Source organism: Dermochelys coriacea, chromosome 7, assembly GCF_009764565.3.
Source record: "Dermochelys coriacea isolate rDerCor1 chromosome 7, rDerCor1.pri.v4, whole genome shotgun sequence".
In the NCBI taxonomy this organism is placed as follows: domain Eukaryota; kingdom Metazoa; phylum Chordata; order Testudines; family Dermochelyidae; genus Dermochelys; species Dermochelys coriacea.
In genome coordinates, this window is record NC_050074.1 from 29,946,089 (window position 1) to 29,969,021 (window position 22,933).

At 52.9% G+C, this 22,933-nt stretch overlaps 1 protein-coding gene across 1 annotated transcript; it reads right to left on the minus strand.

The window, feature by feature from the left end:
* Nucleotides 1-1,284: 1,284 nt before the first annotated feature.
* RAB1B (RAB1B, member RAS oncogene family) lies at nucleotides 1,285-21,318 on the minus strand. Its single transcript, XM_038410211.2, has 6 exons — nucleotides 21,175-21,318; nucleotides 6,245-6,317; nucleotides 5,119-5,214; nucleotides 4,784-4,879; nucleotides 3,781-3,912; nucleotides 1,285-2,950 (listed from the first exon to the last, which is right to left on the minus strand). The coding sequence occupies exons 1-6, from the start codon at nucleotides 21,186-21,188 to the stop codon at nucleotides 2,756-2,758; spliced, it is 606 nt and encodes a 201-aa protein (XP_038266139.1). The 5' UTR covers nucleotides 21,189-21,318; the 3' UTR covers nucleotides 1,285-2,755.
* Between the last annotated feature and the right edge of the window lie 1,615 nt (nucleotides 21,319-22,933).

The following is a 22,933-nucleotide window of genomic DNA, read 5'->3' on the forward strand; positions in this document are numbered from 1 at the left end:
GGCACAGCAGGGCAGCCGTCTGGGCCATGCCCACATAGAGGGGCAAGCTGCTTGGTGTACCATGCACCAAACTCAGAAGACACTAGGTGAGCAGAAGCATACGTGGCATGATCTGGGGAACAGCCCCCCCCTCTCATGAGGTGCCATATGCAGCCTTGTGTCCTCTACCTACTATGGGGGCTGGGCCCAACACAAGGTGTGTAAATGAAGGGGAATCGTGCCTAGTCAGAGCCAAGCCCCAAAGTTCTCTAGGCCACCCCAGCAGCAGCCTAAGACTTAGTCCCTGCAAGGAAGAACTAGGAACTGCTCCAAATTTGGGGGGGGTGGGGTATAGGCTTTAGCAAGTTCATGTGTGGGCTGCATGTCCCTCCTGCAGCCCCACAACTTGGCAAGGCTTGAAAGCCAATTCCTGCCACCCCCTCCCCACCACACACACACACACACACACACACACACACTTTCAGGAACATCTATCCCCAGCAGGTCTCACCACAGCACAGACACCCCAGAACCCTGGGGACTCCCAAAGGGGGTGTTATCCAGTCCTCTTGCCCCTGCTCCATTGTGAGGCAGCGGCCCAGAGGCCACACATGGCCGTGAAAGAATTACAGGCACCTGACAAGCAGGAGAGGGAGTCATCCCCAGCCAGCAAGATGCCACCCCACTGCTAGGGGGAGATAGTTGCCTCAAAACATGCCCAGCTCTGTAGCTCAGTGCAACAGGCCAGCACTCCTGCTACTGCAACAGTCTTGCCTGGGATTGTGATTTTGCTCCCCCACCCCTTTGGCAGGTGTACACCTGCCCTGCTCTAAAACTGAGCCCAAAGCTGGGTCAAGGGGGATGCAGTCCCCCTCTCCCCCAGCTTTGAGTCTTCCAAAATGGAGGGGAACTTTCAGCACAAGGTCACTGCCATGCTCCATGGCAGCCATAGGCAGGTGAGCTCAGCTCTGGGCACTCCCAGGGAGCAAGAGTAGCAGGTTCAGCTAGGAAAAGAAGTGTGTGGGGGGGGGGGGGGGAGGGAAGAGGGAGGAGAGTTTAACAATGCAGCCTGCTCAACTGACTGGGGGGGGGGGCCCCACACTGGGGAAAGGAGGCCAGAAGGTGCCCAAGCTCAGCTGAGCTCAGTCTAGCTGGGGGACCCTAGGCAGGGGGCTGGATAGTGCCTGCACTGTACCAGGGCTGCCTGATCCAGGGGGGAGGGGTACCTGGCCCAGCCCATGTGCCTCCCTCCTTTCTTGCGGTGCACACGCCAGCAGGCCTGCTGACAGGAAGAAGGGTGCAGGCTGCAGAAGCCTCCCCACAGAGGCACTCATCTTTATTTTGGAATTTTTTTGTTCCATTTTTTTTTTTTTTTTAAATAATGTCACTGGTGGAAAAAAAAAAAAAAAAAGCCAACAAATGAACCATCCAGGCAGCTCCTCCCACTACCCTAAACAGGCAAGGCTGAGCCAGGCCAGACAGTAGGGCTGGGCACAGCAAAGAGACATGCGCTCAGGCTCCCAGCTTCCCCTTCTTGGGGAAGGTCACAGTGGGAAGGGCTGACACTGCAGAGGGGTGAGCTGAGCAGTAGATGGCTTCCCCCATGCACTTGCCCCACAGAAAGTGCAAGAGCTTCCCAGCTGGGGGGGGGGGGAAAGCAGGACAGCTGCTCAGTGCATTAGCCCCCCAAGGGCTGAGGTGCAGGAAGCTCCTGAGCTGCAAAGAGCCCTGGGGAAGGGTCTGAACAAGCAGCCCATAGGCCTCTGATCAGTTCTAAGGTCCCCAACTGTCCATGCTACCCTGAATACATTCAGTGGGCCTGGCATGGGTTGGCCCAGAGACAGCTGCCTGCCCCACTTGACTGGGGAGCACTGGGAGACAGCCTCAGCAGGGCGAGGTGAGGAAACTGAGGGATGGAGGTGGAGTGGTGGTGGTATCAGGCTCCGCTCAGCATTCCTGGGCCAGTCCTGCGTCACAGCCACTCTGTGGCACTGTGTGAAGGTCTGCAGCAGGGGTATAAATATTGAACTAGAGCAAGGCAGTGGGAGGAAAGGGGACCCCAAACTGCAGCAGAGAGGAGATTAAACAGAAGTCTCTGTGCCGCTGGGAGCAAGAGGAATGAGAAAAGACATGGAGCCAGGACAACATAGACCCCTTAAGTGGAGGCAGGGGGCACAACCTAGAGAGTAGGTTGAGCAGTTCAGAGGGGCCTACGCCCCTACCTCCATTATTTTGCTAGTGACAAGCAACTACCCCATGGAGACCAGGTACCAGGCAGAAGAACTGCTCCAGCCAGCCTTGGATCAAGCTTAACCACACAGGAGCCTTCCCAGGAAGAGAGAGGGGGCGAGCCTGTCACCATCTGAGACCCCCCCCATCTGGAACTGGAGAGAAGGGGACTGCAGGCAGCAGAAGAGCAGAGGGGTGGAGATGGGGGCAGCCCCATGCACCCAGTAGGAAGGGGAGGGGAGCAGCAGCAGAACTCATGAGAAGGAGCCAGGAATCCTGCCAGCCATCAGGCACCAAGGACCGAGGCAAGAGGCTGCATAGAGGGAAGTTCTCAAGGGTGGGAGAGCACACCTTGCAGGTCTGTCCCCACCACACACTCAACAAGGGTAAGTAACACAGGCAGAGAACCCAACCCCCCCCCCCCCCCCGAGAGGTCCCGTCCCCCTGCACGGCATCATCCGGGAAAGTTGCTACTCCACAGGAGGAGGGTGCTGGACAGCACTGGGTTGGACAGTCACCTCCCCACCCCACCCCTCAGTCCTCAGCCTCAGCAGCAACCTCCACCCGCTGGTTTGACTGGAGTGCTGTCGATTCGGAGGTTGGGTCTGTCCCCGCCAGCGGTGGCACCAGGGCCCATGCGCTTCTTGATCTCAGCTGCCATGGTCATGAATGACTGCTCCACATTGGTGGCGTTTTTGGCGCTAGTCTCCAAGAACGGGATGCCCAAGGAGTCTGCAAATTCCTAAGGAAAGACAGGGGAGGAGAAAGGATTACAGACTGGCAAGGCCTCTCTTGTCTGTGGCACAAGAGGTGCAGGGCTGTCCCTGTCCCCGGAGTCACCCACCCAGGAGGGCCCTCAACCCTTTGGGGAGGGTTCAGATCCCTAACCAGACAGATACCATTCAGACCCCCAATACCCAGGCAGTAGGTCTGGTCAGTCATTAGCCCTCCTGTGTAGATGGGGAAACCAAGGCACACCCCAGGGAAGTGACTTACCAAAAGGGACATAGCAAGTGAGTGGCAGAACTGGAAAAATAAATCAGAGGCCCCTGCTCTAACTAGGCCTCACTTTCCTCCCATAGCCAGCAACAGAACCCTGGCATTCTGGATGATGGGTTGGAGATCCTAACCACATCCCCACTTCTTGGTGCCTCAGGGCAAACTGCTACTTCCCAGACATTAGCCTGTTTCACCCCATCACTCCTAGTTCTATCCCAAGATACCTGTGTCCCCCAGCCAGGCAGGTGGCCAGGAGCCTGAGCCCATGGCTGGCAGTGGGGATGGAGGCAGCCAGTACAGCCCCAGAGATCAGCCCTACTGCTGGAAAATAGCAAGCCCTTCTGAGCTACAGCCAGGCCTGAAGGGGAGGAAGCATCTGATAGGACAAGTGCTGCTCCCTGGTGGGGCTTCCCGGTAATGCAGGAACATCCTGCAGTAGGTACGGCCACTCAGTTGGTAGGGCCCCACCTGAGAGTTGCTGCCTGTCTGCATCTGCCAGATGCTGGAGGTGTCAGAGACAGAAGGGGGAGTGCTATCCACAAGCATCAGAGGGGCTTGCTGTGCCCTGCTCACCTTGGCGGTGGTGTAGTCCACCACTTTCTTGGTGGTGAGGTCGCACTTGTTGCCCACCAGCAACTTGTTGACATTCTCGCTGGCATAGCGCTCGATCTCCTGCAGCCACTGCTTCACATTGCTGTAGGACTCCTGCAACAGGGAACGTGGGCTCAGCTGGACAAAAGCAGGACCACAACCACCCTGCTTACAACAGCTCAGAGCACCCACACAGTGGGGAGCAGGTCCCCAGCACCCCTCAGCAAGGGTGCATCTCCATTTCATAGGCAGGAAATGGATACAGGGGAAGCAACTGGCACTAGGGTCACAGTGAGTTGGCAGCACAGCTAGGGACAGAACCCAGGAGTCCTGCTCCCAGTGCTTTCTCTACCAGTACAGCCCTTCCCACATTCAGCAACTGTTCTTAGATGCCGTTACCTTGATGTCTTTCCCACCTACTCCAGGCAGCTGCTGCCAGCCTTGCCATCTTCAGAAACTGCTCAATTCCCCATCTTCAAGGTGAATATGGAAAGGAAGGTAGCACAGCCCCTTGGGCCTGGCTTTGCAACCTGCTCGATGGGCCAGTCATGGGTACACCAGATGCAGCACAACACCTGCATCAGCAATGTCTGGGGCAGATGTGGAAGGAATGCAACGCTCCATTGGCACAGGAAGGGGCAGATCCCAGCACAAAGGACATCAAAGGGTGCAGGAATGGATGTCATTTGGGAATAGCGATCAGGATCACTCTCTTCCCCTGACAACCCCCACACCCAAGACCCAACAACTCTGGGAGGACTGCCTGGTCTCCACTGTGCCACCCAGCAGGCAGGGTCTGGCTAGTAACAGTGAGGCATTCTTACAGCACTGCTCTAGTCCTGGAACCGGGACAGAACCCAGGGGTCCTGGCTCCCTAGGTGCCCAGCAGGCAGCCCATTGCCTGAACCTGGAGGGGCCCTAGATGCAGGGAGGTCAGGGAGCTGTCAGAGGACTTGCAGGGCCAGAGTACTTGGAGCAGCATTACCTGATCTGTTACATCATACACCACAATGATGCCATGCGCCCCTCTGTAGTAGCTGGAGGTGATGGTCCGGAACCGCTCCTGACCAGCGGTATCCCACTGGGAGAGAAGGGAGGGGAGGGGTTGGACCTTGCATTAATCCTCTCTAGAGACAGACAGCAGCCCCTAAAGGGGAAACCCCCATATTCCATTCCCCCACACTCCTAAGCCAGTCAGTCCCCCACCCTCGTGTAGGAGAGGAGTTGGCACACTCAGAAGGGAAAGGCTTGTATACCATTCCCTGCCCTCCAGAGCCAGTCCCTAGAGGTCAATGCAGCAGCCAGGGGCCAGATACTCACGATCTGTAGTTTGATGGTTTTGCCGTCCAGCTCAATGGTCCGGATTTTGAAGTCCACCCCAATGGTACTGATGTAGCTCTCTGTGTAGGTGTCATCCTGGAGGGTGCAGAATGAGGCGATTACCAGGGCAGCTGGGGTCTGTGCTGAACCTTCTTCAACACCCAATTCTAGTGGTGGGGCAAAGGTCATGAGCCCTGATGCCCAGCACCCTGGATCTAGACACTCCTCAGACATTAACAGCCACCAGCCAAAGGTGACCAGATGTCAGCCCAGCACTGGGCAGAGAGGAGGGTTTGGGATTCCTTTAAATAGGGGGCTTTTATTAAGTGCTTTGGGAGTTTGGAGATCCTGTTCAGGAGCTGCTTAGCTTCCAGGAAGGTTCTGCAGTTTAAAAAGCCACTTTTAATCAACTGTCATTCTAGCAAGACAACTCCTTGGTACCCGCCCATTGCCAAAGGGCATGCAGCACCAGCTACTCAGCTGCCCTGTAATGCTTGGTATTCCCACCCCAAAGTGCTTTATGGACAGATAAGACTATATGCAGCCACCTCTGGGGTGGGGTATGGGGACCATTAAGCAGCACACAATGATGTGCAAGTTTAGGACAGGAAGTGAAGCCTGTAACCAGACACTCTGCACCAGAGTGATTACAGAGCCTCTTGGGACAGTGTCAGAGGGTCAGGAGCTGAGTTTTAAGTCTTGCAAAAGGCAGTACCTCCAATAGCAATGTCCTCAAGCATTGCACTGGGGCAACACTGACAAGGGCACAGAGTTCCCTACTGAGCTCTCCCTGCTGCTCAGCACTCTCCTCCCCAGCATGATACTGGGGTCAGATTGAGGGAAGAGGACCCTATTACATCTCTGCTGTTCTCTGCAGCGTGGCAGTCTCTTAGCCAAGCACTGACAGGCCTAAATGTCTTTAGCTTGCAAATCTGACTAGGTCACTGTATGATTGTTTGAGTTTTCACAAAATATGCCCCAGGGTGATGAGACCCAAGTACCCACATCTCAGACACCACAACCTCACTGCAACAGCTCTGGAACAGATGTGGCCAGCCTGTCACCATATGGCTAGATAGCTGCCCACTGGATCATGAGGGGCTCTGCACAGGGCAGGGACACTCACAGCAAATCGCAGCAGGAGGCAGGACTTCCCCACACCCGAGTCTCCAATCAGCAGCAGCTTGAACAGGTAATCGCTGAAACAGACAGGTGGAGAATGAGGAAAACAGAACAGTTCCTGACTTTTTTAGTAGTGTGGATAACCTGAGACCTCTCTCCTGCTCAGACCAGGGAGTGTTCCCAGTGAAAGAAGATTAGAGGGTCACATTCCCACAACCCCAGCAGGCAAGGACTTTGAGTACATGTAGTGGGGAAAGTATGTGCTGGCAAACAACTGTGGTGAAGGGCTTAGGGGCTCTTTATACTGGGCTCCTTAGTCAGATCTGGGCAGTCAGGACTCTGCTCCCTACCACCCACAGCATTCAAGAGACAACAGGGAGCATCAGATGCTCCTCAGGTGATTAATTAGAACCCAAGAATCATGGCTCCTGGTCCTCCTGCTTTAAGCACTAGATCTCACTCCCCCCTCTCAGAGTGGGGAACAAAAGCCAGGAGTCCTAATTCCAACCCTCTCCCTTGCTTTGGATCAGTGCACACTATACATTCAGATCAGTTTATTAGGAATTGCATACAATGGCAGTATCTTACAGAGCAGGGTCACCTTCCCACCAAATTTTAAGAGGTCCACTTTCCAGGGTGCAGCCCATGGTGGAGGTCAGAAATGTAGGGAGAATAGCATGGGGTGCTTGGTTTTGCTACTTAGACTACCTCAAGAGTGGGGGCAAACTCTACAGGGCCCTCAAGATGACTTTTTGTGGGCTCAGGGGATCCCAGAGACTAAGGCATTAACAAACCCTGGAAACATTAAGAATCTGGGAACAAATGAAGCCATTCAGAGCTGGAGGCCAGAAAGGCCTGTTCTGATCACCCAGCCATTCCTACATTTAGGGCCTTTTAGGTAGGCCAAGCCTAAAGGCCTTCACACAGCCCCTGAAATGCAGCCACAGCAGAAGGATTTAGAATTTTTTGACCAGGCAAAAGCCTGCCTTTAAGTCAGGTTTCAGATCTCCACACAGCCATGTGGGAGCCTCCACATACCTGCTGGTCCTGTTGGTTCTGCTGGGATTGGAGGAGTCACCCCAGGACACACTATGGCTTGACACTGAGCACTGGGGCTGTTCTCAAACCTCTTGAGCAGAGACCCAGGTATTTAAAGTTTTAGGATCCCACTTGGTTATTGCCAGCCCTTTGCCCCCGTAGCAAAATGCTCACCCAGCTCAGGGGAAGCTGCAGCAAAGCAGAGATCCCAAACTGGAGTGTCAACTCCAGGGAGGGGGAAGGAAGAGGGCCTTTCCCAAGAGTCTTGCATGGACCATGCACCACAGTGCTGGCCCCTAGGGCCGGGTTTCTACAGAACGCAGGTGCTCTGGGGCAAGGCAGCTTCAGCTCCGCCCATCCTAGGGAGATGGGCTCCTATCCTGGACTTGCAAGGTTGCTAAATTCAATTTTGAGGGGGGTCAGTGGTGACCCTTAACAGAGGGACAGCTAGGGCTGGGCAGGCAATCAGGAAAGGTCTCCCAGCAGTGAAGGGTTTGGAAATCTCCAGACTGTTTTTAAACTCCCGTTGAGGGAAGCAAACAGATCAAAGCCTCCAGGTCTGATCTCTGAGGAGCGAGTGAGCTGACCATTCCCCACTTCAGTCCTCTGCTCTGGGAGTGTTATAGGCTGCTCTGTCACCCACCACCCAGAACAGCTTCAACCCCTCAAATGCAATCTGGAGATCTCCAGTGACTTTCTCTGCATCCCTCACCATACTGAGGCAGTAAGCATAGCCACAGCAAGGGAAGAGACCCATTTACAGAACAGCCCAATTCCAGTCACTGCAAGTGTAATCCATCACCCCAATACATTGACATGGCAATGCCATGTGCAATGAAGCTGGCACCACCCATCCCTCCCTGCACAGGAAGGAGGTGACCCAGTCAAGCAGTAATCCACCCTCAGCCATTGCGACCCAAGGCAGCAGCAGAACTTCCCACATGGTGACAGGTTTCAGAGTAGCAGCCGTGTTAGTCTGTATTCGCAAAAAGAAAAGCTAGACATTAATACAAAGGCAGCTTAGCCCCACCCAGCTCCAGCTGGAGACACTCACTGCTCCCCAGTACTGCAGCTGGGGGTACTGGCAGTAAATCCCTGAACAGAAGAGGCTCATGATACATTCAGGACAGCCTGAACCAATCCTAGTCAGAGACCAAGCCCTGGGACAGACCGACTGTCCCCTGCTCCAACACACAGGGGCCCTAATAAGGATTACAAAGCCAGAACAGACTTCCATGTCATCCAAGAGTTCAGAAGGCTCTGGAAATTAGAAGCTGCAGAGCACTGAGGTAAATCACACAACACAAGTCTAGTGGTCACAGAACGGGGCTAGGACTCCTGGGTTCTCCTCTCAAATCTTAGATGAGGTGATACAGTAAGAGCCTCCCCATTCTGTGCCTTGGGCTGCTTTAGCTACTAGATCCCACTTCCTTCCCAGAGCTGGGGAAGGAACTGAGGAGGCTTGGCTTCCAGCCCTCTGTTCGATTCAATCTGGATGTCCATCCTGGATGCCAGTGCAGTTTCGGGCAGAATAGCCGTCGTCTGTGGAGAGGGACTGATTTATCACCAAGAAGGATAACCTGCCCTAGAGTAACATTCAGCCCTTTACAACCTGACTGAGGTTCTGGCCATTGGACCCCACTAACTGCCCAGCACAGCTTGCCGCTCGCAATAGCAATAGCTTTCCACCCACACCACAAGCCAGGAGGAACTGAACTGAGAGGCCTCTGCACAGAGAGTTTTACCATACAACACCAGAGACATGGTAGCACCTATCCCAAGTACAGACCATCCTCAGCTGGCCAGAGTGAGGCAGAGCCGAGGCCTCCGACCAGCAACAGCTCAGCACAGTCGCAAAGCCTGGGTGAGTAAGCACTACATCCTGATATCAGAGCAGTGACAGAGCTATAGCGTCCTTCACCCCAAAGCAGGGTGCAGGATGACCTATTACTGTGGCAAACTGTTTACACAGGAGCCCTGCCCCGGCCCCTGCCCAGTGCTGCATGACAGTGCAGGCAGAAGTGAAGGTTAATCAGACTCAATTGCATTATAGCTACTACTTGGGGGAACTGTGGGGAAAGTGAGTAGCTACCAGGCCATCAACATCGGGGGGGAAGGCATCCCCTCTCAGCACCTCCAGCATAGGGGGAGAGCACCCTCTGTGGAGCGCAGTAGCACCCTTTCTTAGAGCTCAGCACCATGACACTAGATTCAGTGCCTGCTCAGACGGAGAGCACCCACTACAGAATCACCACTACCTCATGTGGCAGCTTAGGTTTTCCATGGAGGTCTCCTATCCAAGTAATGACCCTGCCCAGCCCCACTTTTCAGTGCTGCTGCATTACACAGCTATAGTTTGAATCCATGCAGTACCCCCCTAAATGAGCAGTAGAAACCACACAACAAGGCTTTGCACACCTAGAGCTAGACTCAGCTCCCACCCTTCCCTCCTGGTGCGGATCTAGCACTCGCCCCTGGAGAGGCTGCCTGGCTGTAGGCTACACCTGCTACATTCAACCCCTGCTTTATATGGCATACAGTACAAGCCTTTTCTAAAAAAAGAAAAAACCATTAAGAGCCAGCCTAGGGTAGCCCTGGATACACACCAGGCTCCACAGAGACAGCTACCCCCACAACTCATTAACACCTGCCCTTTTTCAAGGCTCATAGGCTCTTGCAAGTACCCAGGCTGGGCTATCAAGGCCCATTACTCCTCACAACACAACCCACTCTTAGAGAGCAACTGATAATAAATGTGAGCCCCGAAGCTCTGGTGCTGGCAACAGGAGAGAGAGAGAGCGCACACATGTGCGCGCAAGATCCAAGGAATAACTACTCAGAAGAGTGCTGGTAAACTGAAGTCTATGATCTCCAGACTCAAAGCCTCAGCCACATGAGAAATGTAGAGCAGTCAGAGCAACACTATGTTTGTACAGCCCCTGGCATAACAGGGTCCATGTCCAGGGCTCCTAGGCCACAAGCTGGTGCAACTCCTACTACAGACATTTGGCTTTAGAGTGGCTTGTTAAACCTCTGGAAGTTAAAGCCAGGTACATTGAAACTGGAAATAAGCAGGCCTGGCAGAAGTCAATTTTTATTATTTTCTTCTTCCCCAATTTTTATTTAAGAGTTTTCTTCTATTTTTAACTTTTTTCCCCCACAGTTGCAGGGGTTGGTTTAGTGCAGTGTTGATGGCAGGGGGTTCCCTCTGTGGCCAAGAGGCACAATATATGGGGAGACTGCAGTCCTGACCCAGCAGAGCAGAAGCCCCTGGTTGTGGGGGAGGCCATCCCACTGCTAAACAGCTCCTGCCCAGAGACAGCGCCCACAGACCTGGCTCATGACACCCAATCCCTGCAGGCACAAGATGTGAGGAAGGCTGGGGTCCTAGTAGGGAACAGCAGACACCACTGGCCAGGACTTTAAGGAGTCCTTGTGTCCAGCTGTGGGGGGAGGCCACCCTACTGCTGAATGGCTCCTGCCTGGGGTGGCCTCTTCAGTGAGCAGGAACTACTCCCATACCTTGTGCCTGCAGGGACTGGGCATCACCAATCCCGCTCACTCATTCACTAGTCAGGAGCATGGGAGCCATCCCCAGGCAGTTGTTCAGCAGGGGGTGGTCTCCCTGCCCCCAGCTCCGCAGGTCTTCCTCCTTGCAGTCCTGGAGGAGGGTCTCTGTTCCACTGGTCTAGGAGTGCTGCAGCCTCCCCAGACTTTGCGCATGCAGAGATCAGGTGATCCTGGCCCTTAGGAAGCAGAGCTCTGCTGACACAGACCAGTTCACTCACTCCTGTGACAGCAGGGATGCAGAAGGCTCCCCACACATGACCCAGTCCCCGAAGTCATATCAACCATTACCAACAGATTTGTTGATTTCAGTGTGTCAGCTGAAAGACATTTACTGACAGTTCTAAATTAAAATCAAATCCTATAAAGCCTAGAAATAAGGCACCAGTTTTTTAGCCAAAGGAAGTGGCAGATTCTCCATGTTGTGTTGGTTTCAAATCTAGACTGGATGCTTCTCTGGAAGATACTTTTGCCAAACCCAAATAATTGGACTTAACACAGGGGTCACTGAGTGACACTCTGGCCTGTGATATTCAAGAGGGTTACACTAGAGCAGTGGTTCTCAAAGCCGGTCCGTTCGCCGCTTGTTCAGGGAAAGCTCCTGGTGGGCCGGGCCAATTTGTCTACCTGCCACGTCTGCAGGTTGGACCAATTGTGGCTCCCACTAGCTGAAGTTTGCCGGTCCAGGCCAATGGGGGCTGCGGGAAGCGGCGTGGTCCGAGGGATATGCTGGCCATAGTTCCCGCAGCCCCCATTGGCCTGGAGCGGCAAACCGCAGCCAGTGGAAGCCGCAATCAGCCGAACCTGAGGACACAACAGGTAAACAAACCAGCCTGGCCCCCCAGGGGTTTTCCCTGAACAAGCGGCAGACCAGCTTTGAGATCCTCTAGTCCAGTGATTCTGTCCCTTTTGGCCTTAACTCTGAATCTTAAGTTTGGCTTCAGTCATGAGGCATCAGCGGAAGCTAGATTGTTTTGAGAGTGATTTATATTAAAGATCCATAGATTGTGGTCCCTTCTTTCCAGCTACTCTGGCCTATTGTGTGACACAAGTACCAGACAGTCTACAAAGGGGTTTGCACTGGCTAAACAAAACCAGCTTACACTTATTGATGTTAAATCAGTGGTTCTCAAACTGGGTTAGGACCACTTTTTAATGGGGTCACCAGGGTCATTACACTTGCTGGGGCCTGGGGCTGAAGCTGAAGCCTGGAGTAGTGGGGCTTGGGCTCCACCTCTCCTCCCCCAACCTGGGGTGATGTAGTCATTTTTGTTGTCAGAAGGGGGTCACGGTGCAATGTAGTTGGAGAACCACTGTGTTAAACTGATGCAGCTTTCCTTTTGCAGTGCCTGCAGCAGCAAGGCCCATATAGGGAGAGCGTGTAAACACACAAAGTGGCTCACTGCCAGGAGCAGGAGGATTTTTTAAGTGGAAGCCTCTGCCAGCACAAGCTGGGCTGAGGGTTCCATTTCACCAGAGTTAACTTCGCTTCCAAGGGGAATGCAGTCCCTAACTCAAGCCCTGTTCACACAAAAACCCATTCCCCTCAAGTGTGGTGGTTTCAACTTGAGCTGGCTGGCTTGTAGGGGTGTAGGCTACAGCTCGTGTGAGCACAACTCAGCAGCTGCTAACAACCACCCTGCAGCATGGGTGCAAGCTAGTTCCACTGGAGTGCCATGAGTCCTCCAATGCCTCCATTCCCTAGGTCTTCTTCCCAGAAAGGACAGGCCAGTTGTCTCACAATTCACTAATTAACTCAGAACAGCTCAGCTGACTCCAGTGCTAAGAACCATGGGATATGCCCTAAAAAGTCTTAGCACCAAACACAAGGGAGCCCAGTACCAGCATGGCCAGAGCAGCTCCAGTGTTTTCAGGCAGGGTGGCCACTGGCACTTAAGAGGCCAACATCAGAGTAGGTCGCTCAAATTAACGCTGTAGTGCTGAGAAACCTCAGACCCATCAATGCATTTTATGTAGAACAGGTTTTGCTTGTGACTGACCTGTTCTGGATTCAAACCTGTGCCATGGAGTTTCACTGCACTGTCAATGAAGGGGTGCTAAGCAGTTCACATGCCAAGCTTCAACATCCCATGAAGTTATTGCCCAGATTTAAAAATGAGGAAACAGAAGTCTAGAGATGGAAGCGACTTGATGAGTTAGTGCAAGAGCTGGGGCTAGCACCCAAAAATCCTGACTTCTAGCCCTCCCAGCTATCCGATAGTCTCTGCCCACATGCTGTACAGATAAGAGTGACTGGTCTCCAGGGCTGTATGCAACTGCGTGAAGGCCTAATGGGTGAGGCCCGACAACTCCTCTCTGCTGCCTCCCACAGCCCCCTGCACAGGGATTGAGAGAAGAGAACTGGTGTCTGCTGCATGGAAGTAGTCTGTTCCCCAATCCCAGTTTGGAGACTCACTTCTCAGCTGACTCAGGAAGATCAGACATACAGGATACAGGGACAGATGTTTAATCAAAAAAAAAGCTGGGAGCCAGAACTCTTCAGTTTTATCCCCAGCTCTGGAGAGCAGTGGGCAGGAAATCAGGAGACTCTGCCTGTCTCTGGAGAGATTGTAGTTCAGTGGTTAACAGAAGCCCTGGGTTCTATTCCTAGCTCTTCCACCTACACTGCATGATTGTGAGCAAGGTCCTCACCTCTGTGCCTCAGTTTCCCCACCAGTAGAAAGGGGAAAATTCCCCTTGGTAGCATTGAGGACTGCAGGATCCTTTGATAACAGGTACTAGGGAAGCCAGGTGTTTCCCTAAGAACCCAGCCACATATGAGCTGCTGTGACAGCACAACACCCACCCCTTTCTTGACTGCTCTTGTAGACAGATTGTTCCAGCTGACTTGGAGAACTGGTGCCCTGCCCTCCCATCTCCACTAGCTGGGGGCAGCAAGGACAGCTCCCATCCATATACCTCACCAACATGTTGGCAGGGGCAGAGGTATTTGTGAGCAGAGCTTTGCTGCACCACTGCTTCCCTGCAGCCCTCACTGCAGGTGCCTGAGCCTTCTCTTCTGCAGAACCTGTCAACTGCTACCTGCTCCCAGGCTTACCTCAAAACCACACCACACCTCTCCACTAGGGCAGCAAACTCCTCAGATCCACGTCAAGCTGGGTTCTGTTGTAACAACTGGCCTACAAATTTACTCTATTTGCGAGCTCAGCTGTGAAAAATGAGTTCATGAAACATCACAACAGCCTATAACAACAAATGTAGAATGGAAGAGGTGCAAGAGAGACCAAGCACACCTCTTCATTTGGACTAATTCAGTCTGATATAACTAAAACAGTGCTGAGAACATTCCCTGGTAAACAAGATAGCAGTAAAACTGGAAATCAGTGAACCAAAACTGGTGTCAGAAGTTAGGCCTACAGTATTTGATGGACAAAGTCATGAAGGAATAGGCTATTACACCCATTGCTCCCTTTGGGGGAAAATCTGGAAGAGGCTACCATGATGCTGGCTGGCTAACAGGTGAGAGAAGGGGAATGAGTGAGCTTCACCATCCTGCCTGTCATCCCTACTGTCTGTGTGGTCTTCTGACCTTCTTCATCCTAATCTGAGAGATGTCCTGATCAGTGTGGGCAAGAGAGGGGGACTCAAACATTGCCATCTCCACTGCTTCAACTGAAGCTCAAACACCAAGAAGAATGTGTGATTTTAAGCCCTCCTTCCCCACTCCATGTGTCCTTCTCCTTCCCTACTTTATTCTTCTCCTTTGTCCTCTGTTTAATAAGCATCTCAGCTGGCCAAGACTATATATTCTGCAACACAGCTGTAAGCCTGGGACCAGAAAAAGGCAGCTAAAAGCAATGCCCTAGACAGCTTGATGCTGGTACAAGTTTGCCAGGTCTTTGAGTAGCTTACAAGACCATGTGCTGTGCCTGTCTTTCTACAGCACTGAGGCCGCAAGTGAAAAAGTGTTGCGGCTAACCTGGTGGCTGAACTTTGTGACTTTGTCCTCACCCATAACTATTTCACATTTGGGGACAGTGAATACCTTCAAATCAGCAGCATTGCGATGGGTACCTGCATGGCCCCACAGTATGCCAACATTTTTATGGCCGACTTAGAACAACGCTTCCTCAGCTTGTCCCCTAATGCCCCTACTCTACTTGCGCTACATTGATGACATCATCATCATCTGGACCCATGGAAAAGCAGCCCTTGAGGAATTCCACCAGGATTTCAACAATTTTCATCCCACCATCAACCTCAGCCTGGACCAGTCCACATAAGAGATCCACTTCCTGGACACTACGGTGCTAATAAGCAATGGTCACAAACACCACCCTATATCGGAAACCTACTGACCGCTATTCCTACCTACATGCCTCTACTTTCATCCAGATCATACCACTCGATCCATTGTCTACAGCCAAGCTCTACGATATAACCGCATTTGCTCCAACCCCTCAGACAGAGACAAACACCTACAAGATCTCTATCATGCATTCCTACAACTACAATACCCACCCGCTGAAGTGAAGAAACAGATAGACAGAGCCAGAAGAGTACCCAGAAGTCACCTACTACAGGACAGGCCCAACAAAGAAAAACAACAGAACGCCACTAGCCATCACCTTCAGCCCCCAACTAAAACCCCTCCAACGCATCATCAAGGATCTACAACCTATCCTGAAGGACGAACCATCACTCTCACAGATCTTGGGAGACAGGCCAGTCCTTGCTTACAGACAGCCCCCCAATCTGAAGCAAATACTCACCAGCAACCACACACCACACAACAGAACCACTAACCCACGAACCTATCCTTGCAACAAAGCCCGTTGCCAACTCTGTCCACATATCTATTCAGGGGATACCATCATAGGGCCTAATCACATCAGCCACACTATCAGAGGCTCGTTCACCTGCGCATCTACCAATGTGATATATGCCATCATGTGCCAGCAATGCCCCTCTGCCATGTACATTGGCCAAACTGGACAGTCTCTACGTAAAAGAATGAATGGACACAAATCAGACGTCAAGAATTATAACATTCAAAAACCAGTTGGAGAACACTTCAATCTCTCTGGTCACTCGATCACAGACCTAAGAGTGGCTATCCTTCAACAAAAAAGCTTCAAAAACAGACTCCAACGAGAGACTGCTGAATTGGAATTAATTTGCAAACTGGATACAATTAACTTAGGCTTGAATAGAGACTGGGAATGGATGAGTCATTACACAAAGTAAAATTATTTCCCCATGTTATTTCTCCCCCCGACCCCACCTCCACTGTTCCTCAGATGTTCTTGTTAACTGCTGGAAATAGCCTACCTTGCTTGTCACCATGAAAGGTTTTCCTCCTCCCCCCCCCCCCCCCCCCCCCCCCCCCGCTGCTGGTGATGGCTCATCTTAAGTGATCACTTTCCTTACAGTGTGTATGATAAAACCCATTGTTTCGTGTTCTCTGTGTGTGTATATAAATCTCCCCACTGTATTTTCCACCAAATGCATCCGATGAAGTGAGCTGTAGCTCACGAAAGCTTATCTCAAATAAATTTGTTAGTCTCTAAGGTGCCACAAGTACTCCTTTTCTTTTTGTGAATACAGACTAACACAACTGCTACTCTGAAACCTGCAAGTGAAACATAACCCAAGACAGAAGCTGCATTTTCTAACTTTGCTGTCCTTCTCTCCCCTTGTGCGTGTTTGGTCTTCTCAGAAACAGGATCAGGTTTTAACATTAACAGCCCTAGCCCATCTCTACTAACTTTTCTTTCCCACAAAGGGGCAGTTACCACCATCTTTAATACCATGTAAGAAACTGTCAAACAAGGGATTGTGTGTTCTAAAACTCTACAACTAAAGAGAAAGACCAAGGGAGCTGTTAAAATGAAAATATTTAAAAGCTTTTGAAATGTAAAGTATTAACGTTTTCCTTTTTCTGTATTTGCAATAGAAGGTTTAAAGAATGGTGATTGTGTTTACACCATGGTACTAAGCAGGCTGAGGTCTCTGTATGCCTAATTCAGACCCTTGTTTACCACTGTTTAAGGTTGGACAGTGACTGGGTTATGTTAATACCCTTGGCCCACATTTTCCATCTAAACTGGTACAAAAGTTCTACCCTGCTCCTCAGCTACTGCAAGCCAAATCCTGCTCTCATCTCACAACACCCTCTGCTGCTTTCAGGTGTCCCCAGGCAACCCCTCCACTTTTCATGCCTCCTCTCTGGACTGTGTAGGCAGCAGGAGTTCACCCCACTCATTGGAACCTAGCTGATGATTCTGTCCAAAAGGCAAGCCAGGAGAGAACCTAACTCCGGCACCAACAGCAGCATGGGGTACAGGCAGGGGACGCTGTGCTCTGCTTGGTAATAGCAGGACAGGGGGGGGGGACTGAAAGACTACTGAAGGCCACTGTGACCAGGACTGGCAAAGATCCATAGATGGGAGCTGGTGGGCACACTTTCCTCCCAAACAAAGGTGTTGCTTAGGGGGCGATATGTCAGAGAGAACAATCACTATGAGATCTCAGACCACACAGGTCCCAGGGCAGAGGAGGAAGCCCCACCTGCTGGGATGTCAAAACCCCACAGGGCCAAGTGCCACCCTACCCTAGCTGGGATCCAGATGCAGCACTGTCCCATGAGACAGTTTATATAGGATTAATACTCACACCCAGCCAGAATGGAAGCTTTATACAGTTGAGTCCAACAGCTGGGCAGGGCTTTGAGAAGGTCTTTAAGCCCCCCCTCCCTCCCAAAGAACAAGAAAAATGGTGTGAAAGAAGAGACCCAGCAGGAGTTAAGGGGGTTCATTCTCCCAGCACTCTGCTCTCCAGACCCCTCCACATGTGCTGAGATGACATTGCTTTCACAAGAGCACAGGGTTTGAGTAACTTCTATTGTTGTGCAGAGCTGAAGTTTGTGACAGGAAGAGTACATTACCTCATCCAGCCTATGCAGAATGGCTCCTTAGTGCCTGGCTTAGTACTGTGGTGCCACGCTGCCCTAGGGAGGAGATTCCTTGCTCCAGAGACCCCACTGTTAGGAAGGGCTTCCCGATATATAAAGCTCTTGCTTCCCCCAGCTTTATCTATCTGCCCCTTTACGCCCCCCTCGACAATGCTTCCCCTTGCCGATTGCCCCATATCTGAAGGCTGGAACAATTTACAATCCTCCGAGACAATACAGAGCAATAGATAAGGCTCAGGCACAGATATCACTGGCACAACTGGTTCCCCCTCTGAAACACAGGAATAATATCAACCATGCTTTTTGAAAGCACCAAGTGTTTGGCCCAGCCATACGTATATGGCCCTTCATCATCCTCAGAAGCCAGGCTCTGGGAGTTCTCAAGTCAGTGGTCACCATGTAGTGAGAGTGCCTAACTGACCCCACCATTGCTCAGGCACAGAAGCAGCCCAAACTGAATCTTGGAGCTCAACACCCCCCCCTCCCCCGCCCCCGGCAGAGGATCAGTATTGTCATAAAAGGAACAGACGCCGTGTCAGCCCCAACCAGAGCTCTTCAGCAGCTACCATGACTCCTCCTTCCTCAGATCCCACCCTGCCTCTTACAGCCATCATACTATCAGTACAACACTTTAGTTGCCTGCACAATGCAGGCAGGAATGAGCACTGTCACCACTGCACCGGAGATAGTTGTCACAGCCATTGGGTGCATCTGAACAGACCTCTCTCATCACCATCAGCTTGATGCTGCTGCAAGGAGACAGCAACACCTTCCATGATTACTTGAGGTCTCTTCACAAGGGGTATCCAGCATGTTCCTTCCCTCTCACAAGTTTTTCTGCTCCAAATGGCCCTAGAAACCTTTGCACCATCCCCATGATACCTCCAGGGGCTCCCATAGGAATTGGCACAATTAATTATGGGGCATTTGAGTGCTTCCAGCATTGGAGAATTGTTACATTGGTCACCTCAGACCAACAGAATAAGGTAGCCCGGCTGCATTACCCCTCATTGGCCCAGCTAGCCTGGTGACACAATCAAGTCCAGCTGGCAGCAGGCAACATGAGCGCCATTTCCTAATGAGTGTGTTTTGCTGGTGGGGAGGGGACAGGAAGCCCTGACTCATGCTATCTCCTGTCACTTTTCCTTTGATTCAACATGCATTCAATATAGATGCTTTGGGGTGGTCCCCGCCCTAGATTTCAATGGGGAAGCATGACTGGCTATCCAAGAGAATGCACCACACAGGTCAAAAATTCAGCAAAAACAGTGCTGGCTCAGTCTGAGATTGTCCCCAAGCCCCACTTCTGGAGTCCCCATGCTCCTTGGGCCTTTCACACCATTGCCATCTCCATGCATATCAGACCTTACTTCACCCACCACTTCTGGGGTGGGAGACAACAGCTGTTTAACAGCCAACAGAGATACTAGCAAGAGCAGATTCCTGTATCCATCTGAAACTCAGGGAGAGGGATTTAAAAGGAAGCAAAATGGAATGGCCCCAAGAAGGGCTGGGAAGAGAAAGGGCATTGGGCTCCAAGAAGTCAGGACCTATGCTAAGTCTCATCTGAATGGTAGAATCAGAGGAGCTGCCCGTCAGTGCCAGATCTTGGCTCTGACAACCTGCTATGAAAAGCGTGTTGACAGCTTCATTCAGAAAGGCAGCCAGCACCACTTGAGAAGTGTGGGGGGGTCTAGTTTGCCCCCTAGCAGCTCAAGAGGGAATGCCACCAGACTGATGTGCAGTTCCTTTTCCAGAAAGCCTCACTCTCCACAAAGCCACCTGTCATCAACACTAACTGGCTGCTCAGAGAGTCCATGGAGGCCAAAGTCCTGGCTGCTCTGATCAGGGCATTGTCTAACCCCAGAGCTGACCAGGTTGCAATTGCCTTCACCTTCTCCCTCCAACAAGCAGACAATTTGGACGAGGACTTCTGCCCACAGCCAGCTAGAATGCAGCTTCCCTGTGTGCCCACCTAGGGGATGGCCTCTCTGGAGCCACATCAGAGCTCTCTCAAGTGCCCCAGAGCTGCAGTCACATACACACTCTGGAAGCAGTCAGAGCACTTCCCATTTCAGTCAGTGCCAAGTCAGCCTAGTAGGAAGGGCACTCCACATCCCTTGCTGTGGAAGCTTCAAGGAAGAAGGATTCAAAGCAGGCCTATGATTTGCATCAACTTGACTTTTTCTCTGTGCTATTGACAAGCAGCTGTGATAATTAGCACTGGGTCCACTTGAAGCAGCCAAGATGCTGCCCTGTAGAGCCACCACCTCATGGGGGAAGGCTGAAGCCCAACAGAATTGCACTGAAATGTAACAGATGTACAAATGTAAACAGAGTTTGTAAGGGGTCTGTTTGGCTCTGGGGTGGAACCTGGGGCCTCCCACTGCAGGCCACTAGCTCCAGCCAGCCCCCATGGTGGAAAGCTGTTCCCATCTTATGCCTGTTTGGTGGCCCATCCCCCTGAAACACACTAGGGTGTGGGTGGTCTCACCCCAGGTCATAGGAGGGCAACCATCTACATCACCTGTCCCCCAACCCAGTGGGCACTAACCAGCCCCTTGCTGGCTTCCTCTACCAAGGCCTGAATGGGTCCCAACACAGACTGAAATCCCATCAGCCCTTGAGAGAACCGCTGGTGTAGTTGTTAGGGTGCCAGCCTGCACAGGGGAGACCTGGGTTCAGCTTCTCCAGACTCCCTGGGCCAGTCGTTCAGGGCTCATGTACACCCATTGCCCTGCTTTACTGACACCAGTCTAGTTAATGCAATGAAGGGCCCTAGCGTGGCTGCAGTTACCCTGCTGTACAGGTGCTTTACACCCATATAATTACCCCCGGGCAGCAAGGAGGAGCGGGGAGCTTTAGCCCGGAATAACCTTGCCCACACTAGGCACTGCTCCAGAACTGGACTGATACAAAACCGCCCGCACCCCCCGCTGCCTCAGCTCCCATTGTAGAGCTGGACTGACCCCCCCCCCAGCTTCTCCGCAGACACCCAGTGACGGGGCGGGCGCCGGGGCAGAGGGACCCAGCCCCGCAGGGAGCTCCCCGGGCCGGGGCTCGCCCCCCGAGAGGGGCCGAGCGCGCGGCTGGCGCCGGAGCGGGGGCCCAGGGACGGACCGGCCAGTGAGGCAGGGCAGCGCCAGGGGAGGGGAAGCGGGGGGCCCGGACCCCGGCCAGGGGGCGGCGGCAGGAGACGCCCCGCGGCCCCGGAAAGGCAGCAGGGGCGGGGCCACGGGGCTGTAAGGCCCCGGCGAGCGCGGCTCAGGGCCCAGCGGGGGCTGTGGCGAGCGCTCTGGGAGGGGGGTCCTAGCCGGGGGGAGGGGGCGGCCCCGGGGGGCTTCGCTCCGCCTGAGCCACGGGGGTCCCGGCCTTGCCCCTCCCCGCGCACTCACTACTCGGGGTTCATGGCGGCGCCCCCGCGGTGATTTCGGCTCCTCCTCACTCACAAGATGGCGGCGGCCTGCGGCTCCCCCTCGGTCCTCCCCCCCCACCCCCCAGGGGCGGCACGGCCAGTACGCAAGTGTGGAGTCCTGCCTCCGGCACCCTGGGATATGTAGTCTCCCGCTCACGCTTGGCCACGCCCCTTCCCCTGCGGCCCTGCGACCTGCGGGGACGTGCGCATGTGCGGAGAGCGCATGACTTCATGGGATGCGTAGTTCCTCTTACCCAGGCTTCACGCGCTCTACGTGCGGACGCTGCTTGTCCCGTGCACAGGCGCCGCACACGCAATCCCTCACGGGATATGTAGTTTACTTGCCGGACTCTGTGTCAGACACGTGTACAGTGTCTCCTTCGCAAAGCCCTCAGCCGTAAAGACCTCTGGGGGTTGTAGTTTATTTACCAGATCAAGCTAACTTCAGAACCCACAAGACCCCAGAGTACAAGGGAGGGGGTGGGAGCCAGGCCTCTTGGGTTCTCCTAGCCCTAGCTCGAGGAGAGGGGTGGGAGGGGTTCTAGTGGTTAGAACCAGGGGCTGAGTATCAGAACCCCTGGGTTCTAGTTCTATGTCAGGGTAATAGCGAGGTTGTGACTCACGCACAATGACTGGTTGGGTGAGTCACTATTGCTTTTAGCCTGTGTTGCAGTTGCCCCAAGTTAATTTCAGTGAAACACACCCTTGTTCTTGCATCACAGGCGGGGAAACCAACACTCCCAATTTCTCTTTTCAACAGGCCCCTGCCCTCTCTAGGGGTTGTTAGCAGCACAGTGCTACAGAGTAGGACCTGGGCCTAGTACTTAGTTATGGGGCTGGCTTCAGAAATGATTGGGGGCAGGCTGGCTTGGGTGATAGATAGAGGATGTTTCTTCTAATGATGGCCCTTCTGGTTCTGTGTCTGTGCATCTATAATCTTAGGGGACCTCACACAGCCTCCATGGGGACAGTTTTAGATGCTCAAGAGCTCCACACTCTGTGCCATAAGTGCCCATCCCCTAAAGTTGTCCCACCAGAGGGGACCTCCAGAGCAGTGGTATAGAAGAAAGAGACTCAGAACAATCACGGCATGGGTGGACCCTCAACTTCCTGTCTGTCTAGATGCTGTTGGGAGCAGGACAGGAACACTAGCTGCAGAGGCAACTCACAATTATTCCATTCATGGCCTCTCCCAGCAGGGGGCACTGTCAGGAGAAGCAAAGGAGCACTAGGTGTACAGGGAGCTCCTTCCCAGCTATTCCAGGGGCTGCCTCTCTCAGTGAGGAGCAATGGCAGCAGGTGGGAGCTCTTGGCTACTCCAGTCTGGGATACTCCTGCAGGAAACACAGTGCAGAGGAGAGCTGGCTGAGGAGGAGATCCCAGCCTCTCCCACCAGGGGGTGCTGTAGGTGTGGAGCAGGAGCTCTGGCCAGGCGGACTCCTGGCTACTCCAGGCCTGGCCTTTACAGGGGGCACCATAAAGAGCATGGCAGGGAATAGCAGTCCCAGGCTGGCACCTGTTATATTTCATGGCATACAGAGAAGGAGAAGAAAACACAAACTATTCCTATGGGAAGATTGAAACATAATGCTACTTTATTTCTGAGAAATCAGAGTGAAAACACACACAAACCCAACAACAGAGAGAGACAAAGCAGGCTGCTCCTTAAAAAACCAGAATGATCCAGTTCACCTCAAGTTGCTGTAGGCTGACTAGCTGCAAACCAACTCTGCTCAAAC

Bases quoted from the DNA above. Each gene is read 5' to 3' on its own strand.
- RAB1B (XM_038410211.2), bottom strand. The intron at 3,913-4,783 runs GTAATGCTGCTC...TCCCTGTTGCAG, and splicing joins TGTATGATGTAACAGATCAG to GAGTCCTACAGCAATGTGAA. The intron at 2,951-3,780 runs GTGAGCAGGGCA...GTCTTTCCTTAG, and splicing joins TGGACTACACCACCGCCAAG to GAATTTGCAGACTCCTTGGG.